The following is a 20349-nucleotide window of genomic DNA, read 5'->3' on the forward strand; positions in this document are numbered from 1 at the left end:
ATGCAACAAGTCTGACCTCGGGAATCAGCAGCTCATAAACTTATCCCGTACGCTCGGTCGGAATATGTAGTGCGCGCGCTGGGAGAGCAGATTGTGAGCGCGCAGGCGTGTGGCGGGCAGCCCGAGAGGGCGGGGATTACAGGGTCCTACCTGAGAGGGTGCGAAGTTGTGCCGGAGACTCCCGAGAGTAACTGCAACACCGAGGCAAAGTGAGGTGAGTGGGGAGCGGGAACACGGCGGACACTGCAAGGTCACGGGGTATAATTGGGCATAATTCACATAATGACACACACTCACTTCTACACACTCACACACTGCCACCAATAAACACAACTATTACACTCATTTCTACACAGCCCTGAGGCTCCTCTACAAACACTGGGCAAATCTGCACCTGGGCAGTAACCCATAGCAACCAATCAGACGATTGCATTCACTGTTCAACCTGCCTGAGTAAAAACTGATCACTGATTGGTTGCTATGGGTTACTGCCCAGGTGCAGATTTGCCCTGTGTTTATAAATGACTTCCAATGACCGTGACAGTCAGTGAGGCTTATTTATAACCACTGGACAAATTTGCTCCTGGGCAGTAACCCATAGCAACCAATCAGTGATCCCTTTTTATTCAGGGAGGTTGAACAGTGAAAGCAATCATCTGATTGGTTGCTATGGGTTACTGCCCAGGAGTAAATTTGCCCAGTGGTTATAAATAAGCCTCACTGACTGTCACGGTCATTGGAAGTCATTTATAAACACAGGGCAAATTTGCTCCTGGGCAGTAACCCATAGCAACCAATCGGTGATCAGTTTTTAGTCAGGCAGGTTGAACAGTGAATGCAATTGTCTGGTTGCTATGGGTTACTGCCCAGGTGCAGATTTGCCCTGTGTTTATAACTGACTTCCAATGACTGTGACAGTCAGTGAGGCTTATTTTTAAACACTGGGCAAATTTGCTCCTGGGCAGTAACTCATGGCAACAATCAGACGACTGCTTTCAATGTTCACTCTGCAGCTGACTGGTTTGGTTGCTATGGGTAACTGCCCAGGTGCAAATTTGCCCAGAGTTTATAAATGAGCCCCCCATTGACACAATATAGAGCAGGGATCTCCAACCTTTAGAACCCGTGAGCAACATTCAAAAGTAAAAAGAGTTGGGGAGCAACACTAGCATGAAAAATGTTCTTGGGGTGCCAAATAAGTACTGTGATTGGCCATTTAGTAGCCCCTGTGTGGATTGTCAACCTACATTAAGGCTCTGTTTGGCAGTGCACCTGGTTTTTATACAACTAAAACTTGCCTCCAACACAGAAATTCAAAAATAATCACCTGCTTTGAGGCCACTGGGAGCAACATCCAAGGGGTTGGAGAGCAACATGTTACTCACGAGCTACTGGTTGGGGATCACTGATATAGAGGAACATATAGCACAGATTAAACACTAGTCCATCAGGGACACTGATATTGTATAGTGAGTGGCGCTTCTTATTGGGGCATCTCTGAGATATAGTTGTCTGTCTCTTCAGGAACCAGCCCAAGGCATGCTGGGAGTTGTAGTTCAGAATTAGATGCTGTCACATCCCACTATATGAATATGTAACCATTCCAGCATCAATGCCCACAGACATTTGTATTATTAGGCAGGACTGGACCAAGGCCCTGGCATTTCACATACACAGAGCCCACTATATAGTGTCTGTCTATGACTTCTTACAGCAGATTCTCATTTATAGGCACAAGCCACAGATTGCCCGTCTAGGCCTGTTAATAGCTGTGTGTGTTGTAGTTGGTGCTGCTGAGCAACATGTACTGAGGGGCAGAGCTAAAAGTCTACATTTAGAACAACACTAAAGCTTTACTGGGCCTGGGAGAATTAAATATATTTCATTAGCAGTGTCAGTCTCATGCCTTGTGACGTTACAAAGCAAAACACAACACAAATCTGCTTGTCATCTCAGCCTCAGGGTTTCCCTTGACTTGACCCTCAGTCTGTGTGTCGGCTGCAGTGTCTGTTACAAATGCTGACAAATGGGTTCTAGTGGATTTTGGTTTTATAATAAACATCAGCAATGAAATCCTGCAGTGAACCGGTCATACATGGACGTTTTAGGGATGCAAAGAAGTATTTATATAGTGAATAAAGTGCCCCCTCTTGTAAAATATAAGGATATTATAAGTTACCGAGGAGTTTCATGACCATATAAAAGTACGAGGCCGAAGGCCGAGTTATACAGGTCATGGAACTCCGAGGTAACTTCTAGTATCCTCATATTTTGCAACTGGGGGTACTTTATTTATTTTAATACACAAGTTTTAGTGAGTCATGTGACAGAAATGACATCAGATGATTTATAATAATATTTATTCCAAACGTGTATTGGTCTGTTTAAAGGAGAACAAAACCCTAAAAATGAATAGACCAAAAAATGTCCTATTTTCTATAGTGAACTTATTGCACGAGGCTAAAGTTTGAGCTTGTCAATAGCAGCAATGATCCAGGACTTCAAACTTGTCACAGGGGGTCACCATCTTGGAAAGTGTCTGTGACACTCACATGCTCAGTGGGCTCTGATTGGCTGTTGAGAAGCTAAGCTTAGGGCTCGTCACTAATTATCCAGCAGAAAATGAGCTTCCCTGGCTGTAATATAAGCTGATGCTACAGGTTTGCTGATTATTTAATTCTGATGCTAATTACACTGGTTTCTGTGCTTCCATGTAGTAATTATGTGTATTAATTACTAATCAGCCTTATATTGTGACATTTCTATTCTATGTGTACTGTATATTGTGAGTGGCTCCCTAAGCTCAGTAAGTGACAGCAGCACAGAGCATGTGAATCAGTGAATCAGCAGAAAAGAAGATGGGGAGCTACTGGGGCATCTTTGGAGACGCAGATCTTTACTGCTAAAGGGCTGTGGTTGCCTTGGCTGGAATGTCAACCCAAAAATGAATTTTTTGCCTAATAAAAGAAAAACGAATTCTAAGCACTGTACATTCATTACAAACAGTGTTTCATTATAAAAAGTGTTTGTCCCTTTTATATTCCTTGTACTCAGGTTGTTGATACAATATAAGGCAAGGGAACTGATTAACAGACCTGTCTTTGCTGCTGGGGAACTAAGACTTTTGCAACATTGTTTAAACGTAACAAGCAGGTGTTAAGCAGATGCTGCTTTCAATGGCAATCGTTTTTACAAAAATCTTTGTATACATGTATATTGGAAATTGTATATTGGATTTTTTTAGTTACATTTTTGTTTTGGGGTCTATGCGCCCTTTAATGATTCTGTCCTCGGGAGTTCACGGCCGCCATCTTCTTTTCTTCGCTAAATTTCTGAAGCGGACCGTTGTTTTTGGCACATGCACAGTTGGAGTAAATTTCCAGTCCCCAACAACTGCGCATACCCTGAAAGTCATGAAAATTTCCGAAAGTCACGAAAAATGTCTGAAAATTTTTCGGAATTTTTCGTGACTTTTGGTGCATGCACGGTTGTTTGGGACCGGAATATTACTCCAACTGCGCATGCACCGAAAACGACGGTCTGCTCCCGAAATTTAACGAAGAAAAGAAGATGGCAGCCGTGAACTCCCGAGGACAGAATCTGCACCAGGGTGTAAGTAAAAAGTTAGGGGCATTTGCCCCAGGTACCAGCTAGGCTGGGGTGGGGGGTCTACGTAGGGTAGAGTCCTGCAGCGGGTCGGGTACCCGCGGGTTACACGCAAAAACCTGCGGGTTGCGTTTTGAAGTTCCAGGTGTGGGTATACCCGCGGTTCTGCGGGTTGCGGGCCGGGCCGCGGGTCTTCTCAATATCAATATTCACTCCTTTCTTCTGGTCACGCCTACTTCCGATGATGTCACTTCCGGTTAACAATGACAGCCCTTCCTGTTTTACTCCTTTTTTTCCTGATCACGTCTACTTCTGATGACGTCACTTCCGGTTTACAATGACAGCATTTCCTGATTCTTGATGGTCAGTGGGTTGCGGATAAGGTACTTGTGGTAAGGGTCGGGAAGCGGGTCCAAGCGGGTAAGAATGCGGGTCTGGATTGTGGGTACGGGTCGGGTTCGGGTCCCAAAAAATGGACTCTAACGTAGGGTAGGGTTTTTTTATGTGTAGGGTTGAATTCTCCTTTAATTTCATGAATGATTTATTATTTCCAGCGTATCGACTGTTATTTTAAAAGATTAACTTTGGGAATCAACATCGGTGTCTGTGTGATGGGGGAATAAATGGAATGGGGAAGAGAGTGTAAATGTGAAGCCCCATAGAGCACCCACTAAAGTTGGCCATACATGGGACCTTTAGACTGATTCAGCATCTTATCTGCCCGTCTATTGGGCTTCTGACGGGTCCCCTGGATCGATCACTGGCCAAAAGTCATCCAGATATTGATTGGGGAGGTTTGATTTTTCTATGTGATTGAGGAGTGCATTGGCCGCTAGTTGGTGCAGTCCCCTTCCCATCAGCGCTCATTTCCTTCGTTATAATCCAGTCGTTTGGCCCTAGGGCTAACAATCACATTAACCCTTCATCGCTCTGCTGTTGGTGAGCATATCGGGGAAATATCTGCTCATTTGGTGACCTCGCCAAACGGGTGGATCTTATCATATATGGCCACCTTTCCTGTAATAGGCCAGGGGAATAATAGGGTTACATCTCAGTCCCACTAGTGTTTGTCGTTAGTCTGTAGGGCTCAAACACTTTGTAGGACAGAGCATTATGGGATGTATAGGGGAATGTATAGGGGAAGCACGTGCACTAGTAAGTGTTTATGTACATAAGTAGTGTGATACAGTGGAATTAGGCTGGCGAGAGAAAAGCAAGGTGCTTTGGAGAAGGGAGGAGGGGGTTGATTTATGCAGCTCAGTAACAAGGAGATTTGGGCAGTGGAGTTGATGAGAGTTAAATTGTACAGGAACACGTGGTGTTTGTGCAGAGGACTGTTCCACAGGACAGAATGGAGAGGGGGGAGCATTGTGCCCTTGTAGTTGCCCTATGACATTGCCATTTATTGGCTGCATTAATAGGCTCAGTGATTAATCTCCATGTGTAAGTGAGTGAGAGGTCACAGAGCTACAGGGAAGGAAGTGGAGGAAAGGTTAATGCTGGGGGAGGGAGCACAAAGCATGAGTATTTATATACACCCCATTCATATACACGGCATACACATACATACATACATTCCATTCTATCAGCCAGCACATGATCCCATTTGTTACATGTCTAATATGGATTGCTTCCAATTTAGCTATCCAGCTTTTACTATATTTCAACTATTTCATTAAAGAGGTAGTTCACTTTCAAACAATGAGTTGTTTTCAGATAATCACCAGAAATAACAATTGCTTTCTATTTGTCACCATTTTTCTAATATTGAAGTGTAACGTGTCATTTTTCACCATCTAAAGCAGCTCTGGGGGGGTCGCCGACCCTGTAAGCTGTTCTAAATTGATACATTTAGTTGATCCATTTCTTATGTTTGTCCCTGCTGAGCAGAATCTCTGGGTTTCATTACAGGCAGCTGTTAGACTTGATACAATAGTTACTGATACTCCAGAGATGAGAAATGTAACAACTAAATGTAGTAAAATTGTGACAGTTCAGAATCTGAATTACTGAGCTCTCAGACTCAAACACCAACGTTAACCTTTACACTTATATTTTGGAAAAACAGTAACAAAATAAATAATGGAAAGTAATTGAAAAAAGTTTTTATTTCTGGGGAACAATCTGAAAACAACTGAACTGAAAAAAGTATTTGGAAGGTGAACAACTCCTTTAAGGGTAAGGGCACACCTGGAGATTCGGAGATTTAGTCGCCGGGCGACTAATCACCTCTTCTTTGGGGCGACTAATCTCCCAAATCTGCTTCCACCGTGTATTCCGTCTGCTTCAATGAAAAAACGACTGCGCCAATGTACTCACGGCGCTTTGATTTCTGAAGTTGCACGTAGTTTCCTCACGCGTAAACTTCGGGCGACTTCACAAATCAAGGCGGCGCGATTGCATTGGCACAATCGTTTTTTCATTGAAGCAGTTCAGGGAGATTAGTCGCCCCAATTAAGAGGTGATTAGTTGCTGGGCGACTACATCTCCCCGAATCTCCAGGTGTGCCCTAAAACTAATGTTTTTATGTTGTTAGGAGAAGTCTAAATAGTTACAAATAAGTCTATGCTGGGATACATTATTTCTTCTTAGATATTTGGTTTCTGTGCAGTTGTAACTGTCGGCAGCTCTCATTCAGTTCAGTTATCAGTTACTGTCGTTACTATTAACCAACGCTCAGTACAAAGAGCACGTTACTAAGATTACAGGAATACTCCGGTCTGAATATATGAAATAAATATAGTTGTATCCCCTGCTAGGGCAGTGACGACCAGCAGAAATAGTAAAAGGTTACTTCCATCAATATCAGGGAATAAACAGTATTTTTTGAGTGACAGTTTTAATGGAGTGGGTGGGTAAGGTCCCCGTGCTGCACAGACTTTATTTATAGTTGGATCTCTCACTATTTAGCCTGACTGGGATTAATCCTGGGCTCATTTACCATTATCCAACTGACGACTTTCACTTGCACTTACTGTATCTCTTGGCTGCCCTGTTACCATTAAAACTAAAACTCTTTTTTCAGTAGCAGAAAATGAAATAAAATCCTTTTATTCCCCTTGATAAAGGCTTTTATGCCGAAACGTCAGGGTAATTCTCATTCTCTGGAAAGGGTGTCTGCTTGGCATTCTAATTACAATTTGGTGGTATGTAAATGCAAAATGTTAAAGGAGAAGGAAACCCCCTGGGCGCAAAAAATCCCTCCCCCCTGGCCTACCTGTCCCCCCGGGCAAATGCACCTAACTTGTTACTCACCCCTCTGCGCAGGTCCTGTCCATGGAGTTTACAGGCGCCGTCTTCTCCCGAGCGGTCTTCTTCCTGCTGACTGGCGTTTTTGGGCGCATTTAGGAACATTTACCAGTACGGATCTACTGAGCATGCGCCGAAAGTCATAAAGTGAAATTGGAAAACTTTGTGACTTTAGGCGCATGCTCAGTAGATCCGTACCGGTAAATGTTCCTAAATGCTCCAAAAAACGCCAGTCAAAGCCGGAAGAAGACCGCTCGGGAGAAGATGGCGCCTGTAAATTCCGTGGACAGGACCTGCGCAAAGGGGTGAGTAACAAGTTAGGGGCATTTGCCCGGGAGGACAGGTAGGCCAGGGGGGAGGGATTTTTGCGCCCAGGGGGTTTCCTTCTCCTTTAAATGCTTGATTTACACTGATTGTGCAGAGTACTGTTTGTGTGCATTGTTAATATATTCCATCTAAAGAATGTTTTTACTAATATCACTGTGTGAATATTTAAATGATTTCTGAGTGTGCAAGCCCAGAATATTTATAATATAGAGTTTTTGATTTGCAGGCAGTTCTTGTATTCTCCTCCTTTATACATACTACATGTTCTACACAGAATACGATATGACTCAGGGATGTTTCTTTCCTTGTAGATTCCACAATGGCGTGCATGTTGAGACAGACCATCAGAAGCCTTCCCACGGCATGTAAAATCTGTAAGTCTCAAAACACAGGGCAGGGCAACACTATAGTAGTACTTATCTGTTATCTACTGTGTATCCTGTGCTTGAATGGCTGCCCCCATGGCTACACATCAGCTTGTTTATATAAACTATAGTAGTACTTATCTGTTATCTACTGTGTATCCTGTGCTTGAATGGCTGCCCCCATGGCTACACAGCAGCTTGTTTATATAAACTATAGTAGTACTTATCTGTTATCTACTGTGTATCCTGTGCTTGAATGGCTGCCCCCATGGCTACACAGCAGCTTGTTTATATAAACTATAGTAGTACTTATCTGTTATCTACTGTGTATCCTGTGCTTGAATGGCTGCCCCCATGGCTACACAGCAGCTTGTTTATATAAACTATAGTAGTACTTATCTGTTATCTACTGTGTATCCTGTGCTTGAATGGCTGCTCCCATGGCTACACAGCAGCTTGTTTATATAAACTATAGTAGTACTTATCTGTTATCTACTGTGTATCCTGTGCTTGAATGGCTGCCCCCATGGCTACACAGCAGCTTGTTTATATAAACTATAGTAGTACTTATCTGTTATCTACTGTGTATCGTGTGCTTGAATGGCTGCCCCCATGGCTACACAGCAGCTTGTTTATATAAACTATAGTAGTACTTATCTGTTATCTACTGTGTATCCTGTGCTTGAATGGCTGCCCCCATGGCTACACAGCAGCTTGTTTATATAAACTATAGTAGTACTTATCTGTTATCTACTGTGTATCCTGTGCTTGAATGGCTGCCCCCATGGCTACACAGCAGCTTGTTTATATAAACTATAGTAGTACTTATCTGTTATCTACTGTGTATCCTGTGCTTGAATGGCTGCCCCCATGGCTACACCTGAGCTTGTTTATATAAACTATAGTAGTACTTATCTGTTATCTACTGTGTATCGTGTGCTTGAATGGCTGCCCCCATGGCTACACAGCAGCTTGTTTATATAAACTATAGTAGTACTTATCTGTTATCTACTGTGTATCCTGTGCTTGAATGGCTGCCCCCATGGCTACACAGCAGCTTGTTTATATAAACTATAGTAGTACTTATCTGTTATCTACTGTGTATCCTGTGCTTGAATGGCTGCCCCCATGGCTACACAGCAGCTTGTTTATATAAACTATAGTAGTACTTATCTGTTATCTACTGTGTATCCTGTGCTTGAATGGCTGCCCCCATGGCTACACCTGAGCTTGTTTTTATAAAATATAGTAGTACTTATCTGTTAAAATCTGTAACTGAGTGCACTATGCAATTATATTATATTATTTTTTACTTCCTCTCCAGCTTCCAGATCCATCAGCTGCTCTTCCCATCTTCAGTCACCAGGTAATATAGACAGAAGCCACACGTGAGCGTTGCTGGTCGGATAATCTGGTTTCTTGGATATGAATTCTCTATCTGTTTGGAAGTATTATTCCACAGGACTTAAAGAGTCTGTGCTCTGAGTTCCTATTCATCTGACGGTGCTGTGTTCCAGCAGGATTGTCATTATAAGTACAGCCATGGTGATGTCTATGAATTTATGCAGGAAAAATAGGACAGCCACCATTTATTTGCATAAGCAACACTCAATACAATTTGTTCTTGGTGCAGCTCATATAGAGGCACTTATTTGTTCACAATTTTGCAACTCCCTTTGCTACGTATCACCATTAAATTTAAAAAGAAATATACAATTCATTTTTCATTCCAGTGTAACCCCTTTCTTTCTTTTAGCTGTGCAGGCCAAAACGAAGAAGACCTTGGCAAAGCCAGGAGTTAAAAATGTGGTGATTGTGGATGGTGTGCGGACTCCATTTTTGCTCTCAGGGACCACGTAAGTGTTTGTTATTTTGAAGTTTGTATTTAAATCTTTCAAGCATCAAAGAGTGACTTTTCTTCTGCTTAGGAAAGATGTGAGAAAAGTTATCTGAGGTTTCTCATTTTATTTCTAAGCAGAAGAACATCAGTCTCTTTCTTTCTCCTGACAACTTCCTTGACTCCTTGGTGGTCAGACTGGTGGGAAAATGACCAGCAGGTGGCGCTGTTGTAACAAAATTCATTCATATTAACAGTACATGTATCCCTTAATATCTTGCAATTAAAAGAAAATAAATAATGAATGTACATTGCAGAAGTTCTTAGAATAGTCCTCTTCTCAATTTTACAGTCACTTATTTTAAAGGTTTACTTATCCTTTAAAATGATCAGCGCTTGGGTTGATAAAAATGAAATATGGGGCTTTGTAGAGCTGATACAAACCAAATCCACAGACCAAACCCTCCCCTGTCTGACATATGTCTGATTTAACCTTTACTAGGCAGGTGGTGGCACAAAGCCTACTTATACATATCTGATAGCATTTTATTCATGTGAATCAGTCGCTAGAGTTGGCTAATTATAGATATATTTTCCCTTTGCAGATATGCAGATCTGATGCCTCATGATTTGGCCAGGACAGCACTGCAGTAAGTATTTTACTTAACTACTGATAAATACTTTTGGTGTAAATTTTTTCAAGTGATAATGCACACTGCAAACTGTGTTTTTATTTTGTTTTATTTAGGAAAAATACTCCAAACAGGACAATGAACCTTTTGAGTTTTTAATGCATATTATGCTGTGGTCTGTTATTAGTAAAGGCCAAAGTTCAGTGGGATGTTTTATTTTGTAATGGAAACTTTTCCAACTGGTGGAAGGATATTAGATTGGATTTTCTGTCTAGTTGGGGGAGTTGCTGCCCTCCAGTGGTAAATGCGAGTAATTTAAGGGGCAGATTTATCAAAATGTAAGTTCAGATTTTAATAAATTAAAACTCACCCACGTTCTTTTAATTTTTAAGGGATTTCTGGAAGCATATTTATCACATGGTGCGTTCCAATTCTCACCCATTCATAGATATCCTTCTGAAAACCCCAGAGGAATGAACAGAACGTGGCTGAGTTTCTATCTATTAAATTCTGAACTCACGTTTTGATAAATCTGCCCCTACGTGTCCGTTGTTAGCTTCTGCCATAAGCTAAGAAAATGCAAGAGGACTATAGTGGGGTTTAAAATAAATCATCACAAATTTGTTTTATCTCTAGTTATGGTGTCTAAATTTTATTGTAGAAGTATACATTCCTAAATTTTATTGTAGAAGTATACATTCCTAGCTTATCATTTATGCTGCAGTTTTGCTAGTTGGGCATATAATCAGTTGAAACATAGGGGAACTATAATCAGTTGAAACCTGAGAAGACTCAAGAGTTCTGTCAAGGAGTGGAACTAGTTGTTATTCACATTAAACATTTATGTTTCACTTTCACAAGGGCTATGAGTAGGGTGCAGGGAGTACTTACTGTCCTTATTTCTTTTTGCTGATTAGGGGTTTGCTGCAAAGAACCAACGTCCCCCGAGAGGTGGTTGATTACATAGTGTATGGAACTGTAATCCAGGAAGTTAAAACCAGTAATGTTGCACGAGAGGTAGGAATTGCTCTGTCCTTCGATCAATGAGATCTCCTGCTCTACTTTGTGTCTTATTTACATTCATTTGAAAAGCAATAAATATGCATTTTTTTTCCTAGGCTGCTCTGGGAGCTGGTTTTTCAGATAAAACTCCAGCACACACAGTCACCATGGCCTGCATCTCTTCAAATCAGGCAATGACTACAGGTATAACTTAAACTCTGCATTGTAAAGCATTTTACACATTTATAAAACGCCAATACTCCACGTAAAAGTAGGGTGTTTGTATTCTGACTGATACATGAGTTAAAGGAGACCCTGCTCATTGGAGCTATTTTATGCCTTTTCTGTAGAGGATCTCACATTCACTTATTTATAATTCTTTTTTCACAGGTGTTGGTCTGATTGCATCAGGTCAGTGCGATGTGATCGTTGCTGGTGGGGTGGAGTTCATGTCAGATGTCCCTATTCGTCACAGCAGGAAGATGAGGAAGACCATGCTGAGCCTTAATAAGGCCAAAACATTGGGCCAGAGGCTGTCTGTGATATCTAGAATCCGGCCTAACTATTTAGCACCAGAGGTAACGATATACAGGGCAGGAGGGGGTCGATTGCGAAGGGTAACTTGATTAACTGCCATCTCCTCCTCTCACAATTGCTCTGAAGAACCAAAAAGATGTGATCAAATGTACAGAGAAAGTCTCAATGTCACTGTTTGATCTTGTTTAGCTCCATAACTAGACCTTTTATTATTTTATTTTTTTTAAAGGTAAAATTTTTATTGCTTTATAACACATCAAACATAAAACAATACACATGCCATAAAGGTAGTTGAGTTTCTATTCCAAGACATTTAAGCAAGATACACTGGGAAGCCACTGGGAGCAACATCAAGGGGGTTGGAGATCAACATGTTACTCATGAGCTACTGGTTGGGGGATCACTGCTCTAGATGATGGGTATAGCAGCTTGATCAAAGTGATTAAGCTGCTATACCCATCATCTAGAGCAGTGATCCCCAACCAGTAGCTCGTGAGCAACATGTTGCTCTCCAACCCCTTGGATGCTGCTCTCAGTGGCCTCAAGCAGGAGCAGGAGCTTATTTTTGAATTTCAGACTTTGAAGTGAGTTTTAATTGCATAAAAACAAGATGTACTGCCAGGTAAAGCCTCTTGTAGGCTGCCAGTCCACATAGGGGCTACCAATAGCCAATCACAGCCCTTATTTGGCACCCCAAGCGACTTTTTCATGCTTGCGTTGCTCGCCAACTCTTTTTACATTTGAATGTAGCTCACGGGTAAAAAAGGTTGGGGACCCCTGATCTAGAGCAGTGATCCCCCAACCAGTAGCTCATGAGTAACATGTTGATCTCCGACCCCCTTGATGTTGCTCCCAGTGGCCTCAAAGCAGGAGCTTATTTTTGAATTCCTGGCTTGGAGGCAAGTTTTGGTTGTATAAAAACCAGATGTACTGCCAAACAGAACCTGAATGTAGGTTGACAATCGACATAGGGGCTACCCTATGGCCAATCACAGCCCTTATTTGGTACCCCAAGAACATTTTTTATGCTTGTGTTGCTCCCCAACTCCTTTTAGTTCTGAATGTTGCTCACGGGTTCAAAAGGTTGGGGAGTATAGTTCAAGCATCCATTCATCTAGGAGTGAATTTAACTTCCCAAACTCCCACCAACAGCCAAGATCAATTACACCATAATCTACATGAGGTTAATAATTTCTTAATTTTTGTGTTGTAAATGTTTCATTTCATTTTAGGGAGCCCTGACCCCCCAACCCCGCCTCCCACCATGGGTTCCATATTTTTTCAAATCTTTTTAGTGAGCCTATAACTAGACCTTTTTAATGAAAATATTAAGCGCAATGAATTTTCATTACATGCCCTGTTTATATTGAATGGGGTGTGTTACCTGTTTTTAATACACAGATATAAAACATACATTTTAATGTTAAGTGAAAAAGATGCACACAAAACATTCTAGGTAGAATAATGTTTTGTTTTTTATTGTCTCAAAGCTCCCAGCAGTGGCTGAGTTCTCTACTAGTGAGAGCATGGGACATTCGGCAGACAGACTGGCAGCTGCATTTTCTGTATCTCGGGTGGAGCAGGATGAATACGCTCTGCGCTCTCACACACTGGCCAAGAAAGCACAAGACGCAGGCCTGTTATCTGACATCATCCCTTATAAAGTACCAGGTAGCACCTCATTCTCTCACCTCCTCTGGCTCCTAGGAAGGGCAATTAAAGTGCCTCTGAAAATTATTTTGTAAATTAAAGTCATCAAAGTAAAGTTTCAGTGTTTGTCATAATTTATTATTTCTATTTGTCATTTTTAATGCTTTTGCTTCAGTCCGTTCTAAACTTTCCCAGCACAGGTTACAGTTTTTGGTTTGTTTGTTTTTTTTAACAGGTAGAGAAACCGTTGAGAAGGATAATGGAATCCGTCCATCTTCTATGGAACAGATGACGAAGCTGAAACCTGCTTTTATCAAGCCCCATGGGACTGTTACTGCTGCCAACTCTTCATTCCTGGTAAGATTTCTCCCTCGGAAATACAGTATGTTTCTCATTATAGATAATGATCTATACAATCCATAATATATAGGATTGAACTAAAAATAGACTAGCAAAATGCTTCAATTGATGGGTATTATTTTATTTATACCAGTACGTTAGTATTTTCCACTCCAACATCCATCCATACATACATACATACATGTGTGAACTGATTCAGGTTTTACATAATCCCCAAACTGTGCATCACACGTGCATTGTTGATTATTAAAACTCTAGCATAACTTCATTGCATTTTATAAATAAACTAGGAAAATCGTTTCAATACAGTTTTTGCAGTGGTTTACCTTTAAGTTAACGTTTAGTATGTTGCAGAATGGCTAATTCTAAACAACTTTTATAGTTTTTTTTAATCATTTGCCATTTTCTAACTCTTTCCACTTTTCAAATGGGAGTCACTGACCCCATCTAAAAAATAAATATTCTGTAAGGCTACTAGGGATGCACCGAATCCACTATTTTGTATTCGGCAGAACCCCCGAATCCTTCTCGAAAGATTCGGCCGAATACCGAACGGAATCCTAATTTGCATATGCAAATTAGGGGTGGGAAGGGGAAAATATTTTTTACTTCCTTGTTTTGTGACAAAAAAAGTCACGCGGTTTCGCATATGCAAATTAGGATTCGGTTCGGCCTGGCAGAAGGATTTGGCCGAATTCGAATCCTGCTGAAAAAGGCCGAATCCTGGCCGATTCCCGAACTGAATCCTGGATTCGGTGCATCCCTAAAGGCTACACACGTATTGTTATCGCTACTTTTTATTGCTCCTATTTATATTCAGTTCCTCTCCTATTCATATCAGTGTTATATTCAAACAAGTGCATGGTTTCTAGGGTAATATGGACCCTAGCAACCAGATGGCTGAAACTGCAAACTGGAGAGCTGCTTGATAAAAAGCTAAATAAGTCAAAAACCACAAATAACAAATAATAAAAACCAATTGTAATTTGTCTCAGAATATCCCTTTCTACATTATGTTCAAAGTTACTTTTTAAAGGGAATCTGTACAGAAAACATTACGTGTGCGTAAATAATCAGACTCTTTATCTCACCAATTAAGCAGCAGGTACTGAGAAATACAAGGCAAGAGGTTTCTGGATCGGATACACTCCATTCTGTTAATAATTGCAATTATTGGGGCCTGGTATCAGTGTATTTTCTAGCCTCCGCATAGAGCACTGATATGCTATTTGGAGTTCAGTCAATAAATGTCTTTCTTGTGTGTTAGACTGATGGTGCCTCTGCGGTGCTGATTATGTCTGAGGAGAAAGCCCTAGCGATGGGCTACAAGCCCAAGGCCTACCTTCGGTAAGAGCATTTTGGGATTATAACTTACTTCTCTTGTTTGTTACATTATGCTAGAGTCGGAATTTAACGCATTTTGTTTTTTTTACTTTTAAAGGGACTTCGTTTATGTATCTCAAGATCCCAAGGATCAGCTTCTGCTCGGGTATGTACTACTGATTTCCAAAGACCTGCATTCTGTATTTTTGTACAATTCGATTAAAGGAAATAGAACTTCTCGCATGCTCGATGTGTGTAAAGAAAAAGGAACAACCTGGGATTTCAATCAGAAGTTTATTGGTTTATATCACCAAAGCAATTCTAAGCCTTGGCTAGGCTCCAGCTCCTCTTACTGGTACAGCAAGTGTTAATATCTGCATCATCTTGGGGTTGAAATGATCTTCTAAGCACATTCTACAATAAAGAAGAAAAAAGAGTTTAGCATTAAAAATATCTGAAGTAAATAATCCTGTGCTTTATAGTTGGCAAAATTAGGCACGTTTTATTGTCTGGAAACCTGTCGCACTCACTACCTTTCCTGTTCCAGCCCTGCATACGCTACCCCAAAAGTACTGGAAAGGGCAGGACTCACTCTTGCTGACATTGACGTCTTTGAGTTCCATGAAGCATTTTCGGTAAGTTAAGTCTGCTCTTCTTCTCATTTTCTCTGATTTAACTTGTTATATTGGTCCTTGTCAGACTCAGGGCCTCCGTTAGAAACCACAGGGCCCCGTACAACAAAATTTCCGGGGGCCCCCAGATCCCACCCACCCCACACCACAGTTAAAGGAGAACTAGAGCTTAACTAAAGAAGTAGGTAGAAATGTTGTACATTATATTTTGTGCTTCTGTACCAGACCAAGGCAACCACAGCCCTTTAGCAGTAAAGATCTGTGTCTCCAAAGATGCCCCAGTAGCTCCCCATCTTCTTTTCTGCTGATTCACTGCACATGCTCTGTGCTGCTGTCACTTACTGAGCTTAGGGACCCACTCACAATATACAGTACACATAGAATAGAAATGTCACAATATAAGGCTGATTAGTAATTAATACACATAATTACTACATGGCAGCACAGAAACCAGTGCAATTAGCATCAGAATTGAATAATCAGCAAACCTGTAGCATCATCTTATATTACAGCCAGGGAAGCTCATTTTCTGCTGGATAATTAGTGATGAGCCCTAAGCTTAGCTTCTCAACAGCCAATCAGAGCCCACTGAGCATGTGAGTGTCACAGACACTTTCCAAGATGGTGACCCCCTGTGACAAGTTTGAAGTCCTGGATCATTGCTGCTATTGACAAGCTCAAACTTTAGCCCCGTGCAATAAGTTCACTATATAAAACAGGACATTTTTACCCAAATTAATTTTTAGGGTTTAGTTCTCGTTTAAAAGACCACACAGACATCAGCACTAAAAAAAAAACAGTAACCCCCCCCCCACACACACACTCAAGTTCTAAAAAGCCATTGATGGTGAGGGCCCCCTTATAAGTTTTTTAAAAACATTGGTGGCGTGCCCTTTAGATTATTAAAATAATACATTGGTGGCCAGGGGTTTAATAAAATAAAAAAAACACACAGTGGTGTTCAGTAGAATTGAAGTCGAGGCTTCAGGACTTTAACTTCGGGTCTTTTTGCGGCTTTGGAACAACTGCTGTTCGGGACTTCGGCAGATGCAGGCAAATTCAAGGGAGGCCCCGCTATTTTGAAAAGTGCAGCACAGCCGGGTACCTCTTTAGGCCCGAGCCCAGAACAACAGTACCCCTGTGACCCCCTGATAGCAGCCCTGATCAGACTTATAATACAACAAGCACAAATCATTTTTTTTTTTTTTTAAATATATATAATTCATGACCTAACAGCTGCATGGGTAAAACAGTAGTGACCAACTTGTCGGCCCTCAGGCTGGTGATACACAGTAGGGTCCACTTAGCAGATCTTTAATTTAACAGCATATTGTGATTTCAGCACTTCCAAGCGATAATATTAAAACCGCCTTTATTTCATATCTGGCTCAGCAACGTTTTAGATCTCTCTGCTCCTTTATCAGACTGACAAAGTATACATCAACTATACATCAACTGATTGGCAGCTTCCTGATATCTCCAATTCACAGCGCCCTCTAGTGCTTATAATGCAATTGAACACGTTATAATAAAAACGCATACAGCAGGGCTCCACCATAGTTCTTAATACCATAGAACCCCCATTTGATGTTTTTCAGTGGACCAGAAAAAAAATGGTGTAAAATCCAGGAAAATGTAAAATCAGGGAAAATGAGTGTGCAGAATATATAGGTGAGACCACAAAAATCTAAAATGAGGAAAAACTTAAAATCAGGGGATGTAAAATGGGGGTTCTACTGTATCTCGTATAGCGTACCGTAGTTAATATTTTATTTATAATAGAGTTGACCTCCGCTTGTAGATTCTTTGGTGGCCACTAGAAAATAAAACAGAGCAAAAACCCAATTCTTAAAACCCAATTAAAATGCCATATTTCTATTAGTGGATTTCCTTAATATTCTTTATAAAGAATATGAATTCAATCCTCTAATATTGATATGGCGTTTTCATTGGGTTTTAACAGCTATTTTGCTCTGTTTTATTTTCTAGTGGCCACCAAAGAATCTACAAGTGGAGCGGTACAGTTAAGTCGGATCAATAGTGCAGTAGGTTCCTCCGGCGCAGAACATTGATTTAAAAAGAAAACGACTGACTGTACAGCCTGTTTAGTTTGTACTGTATCCTTTGCATCTGCTTGAGGTTTGGGGGAAATCCTTGAATGTTTTCCTATGATTTAATTACTTATTTAGTTAGATATTATGATGCTATTTGTAACCCGTCCTTCTGTTCCTCAGGGCCAGATCCTGTCCAATCTAAAGGCCATGGATTCTGACTGGTTTGCCCAGAATTACATGGGTCGGAAGGCAAAGGTAAGTAGCTCTGTATTTCTTGGGTCTCTGAATATTATCTGAGATTTCCTAATGTGAAATTGACACGGACAGCCCAGGATAATATTACGGTCAGATGAGTCTGAACAAAGTAAGCTGAGGTTCAAAATGCAGGTAGATCATTTGAGCAGAAATGTTTTTATAATTTCTTTTTACCGATAATCTCTTGGGACATTTCTTACAGGTTGGAGCCCCTGCTTTGGACAAGTTTAATATGTGGGGAGGTTCACTGTCTCTTGGACACCCATTTGGAGCCACAGGTTGCCGGCTGGTCATGGCTGCTGCCCACAGGCTAAAGAAGGAGGGAGGACAATACGGACTTGTAGCAGCATGTGCAGCAGGGGGACAGGTAGAACTGAATTTACCCTTTAATGTGCCAGTGGGCTGGGTCTCAAACACAACAAATCATGTGCTTAGATACCAGTAACAGTAAATTGCACAACAGTTTAATGATTGGTTGCAGCCCAAAGTAAATGTATAAGTGCACAGATTCATATAGGAAGTGCCTTTAGATTTTATATACAGGTATGGGACCTCTTATCCAGAATGCTCGGGACCTGGGGCTTTCGGGATAATGGATCTTTCCATAATATGGATCGTCATACCTTGGGTCTAATAGCAATTCATGTAAACATGAAATAAACTCAATACGGGTATAGGATCACTTATCCGGAAACCCGATATCCAGAAAGCTCCGAATTACGGAATGGTTGTCTCCAATAGACTCCGTTTTATCCAAATTTTTAAAAATGATTTCCTTTTTCTCTGTAATAATAAAACAGTCGCTTGTACTTGATACCAACTAAGATATAATTAATCCTTATTGGAACCAAAACCTGGTCAGTCTGGTTTTGCTTCCAATAAGGATTAATTATATCTTAGTTGGGATCAAGTACAAGCTACTGTTTTATTATTACACAGAAAATGGAAATCATTTTTAAAAACTTGGAAAAAAAGCAGTCTATGAGAGACAGCCTTTCCGTAATTCAGAGCTTTCTGGATAATGGGTTTCCAGATAACCGGATCCCATACCTATACCAGTAAATACAGCCATGCCAAAAGGATTTCCACAAAATGGCATTACCGTATATACTCTAGTATAAGCCGAGGTACCTAATTTTACCTCCAAAAACTGGGAAAGCTTATTGACTCAAGTATAAGCCTAGGGTGAGAAATGCAGCAGCTGCTGGTAAGTTTCAATCAAAAAACTGAGGGTTTCTGCACCCATTGGAGGTGCCAGCGTCTCGTTTTTGGATGCCGGCGACCATTCTTGGATGCCGGCGAATATTCTTGGAGACTATTCTTGGACGCTGGCGACCGTTTTTGCGCTTGACCCAAGTATAAGCCGAGGTAGAGTTTTTCAGCATATTTTGGGGGCTGAAAAACTCGACTTATACTCGAGTATATACGGTATGCAGCAAAGAAACTGAGTCATTTTATAATTCATCTTCATATTCTTGTAATAAATGTGTAACTGAAATCAAATTAAATGTTTTTTCTGTCTTACAGGGACATGGGATGATTGTTGAACTGTACCCCCAGTAATGTGAAAGAACCCCATTGGACTAGTTATGGCTGAGGCTATGCCAATACCCTGCACTAATAAACTCAGAAGGTTTCCTCCTCATCGCTGAGAATGCTGCAGCACTGTAAATATTTCCTAGTTGCCATGTCTGTGATTGGAATGAGTAATTGGCTTTTCAGTGCATTTGGCACGTTCCAGATTGGAATGAGTTGTGTGTAGTGCTGGATTCTCCAGCCTCTTCCTGGGCTTGTGTTCTGTTTGGGCAGCAAACTGATGTGGATGAAACTATTGAAAGCTTATTATTGTTTAATAAACAGTAAAGCACTTGTGCAGCCATATTAATGGTAGAATCAGTTGCCAGCCACTTTACCAACGAGCTTTTGCTACCAGACCCATCTGCCTTAATAAATAAGATCTTCAGTACTTGCCACTGTCTCATTCGTCAAATTGGTTCATGGTAATTAAGGGCAAAATGTTTTCTCCCTATTTGCTGCTACGCAGAGGGTTGCCGACCGCTTGTGCATGTTCAGCAGGAAAAGTTCTGCCACCCACAGAAGGATTTTCAAGCCAGAATACTTGAAGGTAGAATAGGATCATACGTGTCCACCATCACTAATCACAGCCCTTCATACTGCTCAGTACAACCCAAACTATTAACCTGCTGGTCACCTGCATCCTCTACTTCTTGCCAAAAAGTAAAATGGGGTTCTAAACAATAATGCCCTTTGGAGACGTGATTACACCTCGATCCACTTTTACTCCCCAATTCTATAAAAAAAACTCCACAATCCCCCAAGCCCTGCCCCGACATGCTCCATCCCTTTCCTGCAAATTAAAGGGGAACTATTGCGAAAATGAAAATGTAATATAAGCTTCATCACACTGAAATAAGAAACTTTCTAAATACAATCAATTAAATATTCTGCATTGCTTCTGAAATAATCAAGTTTATCTTCACTATTCCTCTCTCAGCATCT

The 20349-nt window shown here is 41.1% G+C and overlaps 1 protein-coding gene across 2 annotated transcripts; it reads left to right on the plus strand.

Annotated features, from left to right (window-relative positions):
• Positions 1-76: 76 nt before the first annotated feature.
• hadhb.S (hydroxyacyl-CoA dehydrogenase trifunctional multienzyme complex subunit beta S homeolog) lies at positions 77-19795 on the plus strand. 2 transcript variants are annotated; one of them, XM_018264238.2, is made up of 16 exons: positions 77-214; positions 7494-7556; positions 8872-8913; positions 9304-9403; positions 9990-10034; positions 10934-11033; positions 11135-11222; positions 11409-11596; positions 13046-13226; positions 13441-13562; positions 14833-14912; positions 15007-15054; positions 15436-15523; positions 17755-17829; positions 18032-18196; positions 19357-19795. In XM_018264238.2, the coding sequence occupies exons 2-16, from the start codon at positions 7502-7504 to the stop codon at positions 19390-19392; spliced, it is 1413 nt and encodes a 470-aa protein (XP_018119727.1). In that variant the 5' UTR covers positions 77-214; positions 7494-7501; the 3' UTR covers positions 19393-19795.
• The last annotated feature ends 554 nt before the right edge of the window (positions 19796-20349 follow it).

The sequence above is a fragment of the Xenopus laevis genome, chromosome 5S (assembly GCF_017654675.1).
Source record: "Xenopus laevis strain J_2021 chromosome 5S, Xenopus_laevis_v10.1, whole genome shotgun sequence".
NCBI lineage: Eukaryota > Metazoa > Chordata > Amphibia > Anura > Pipidae > Xenopus > Xenopus laevis.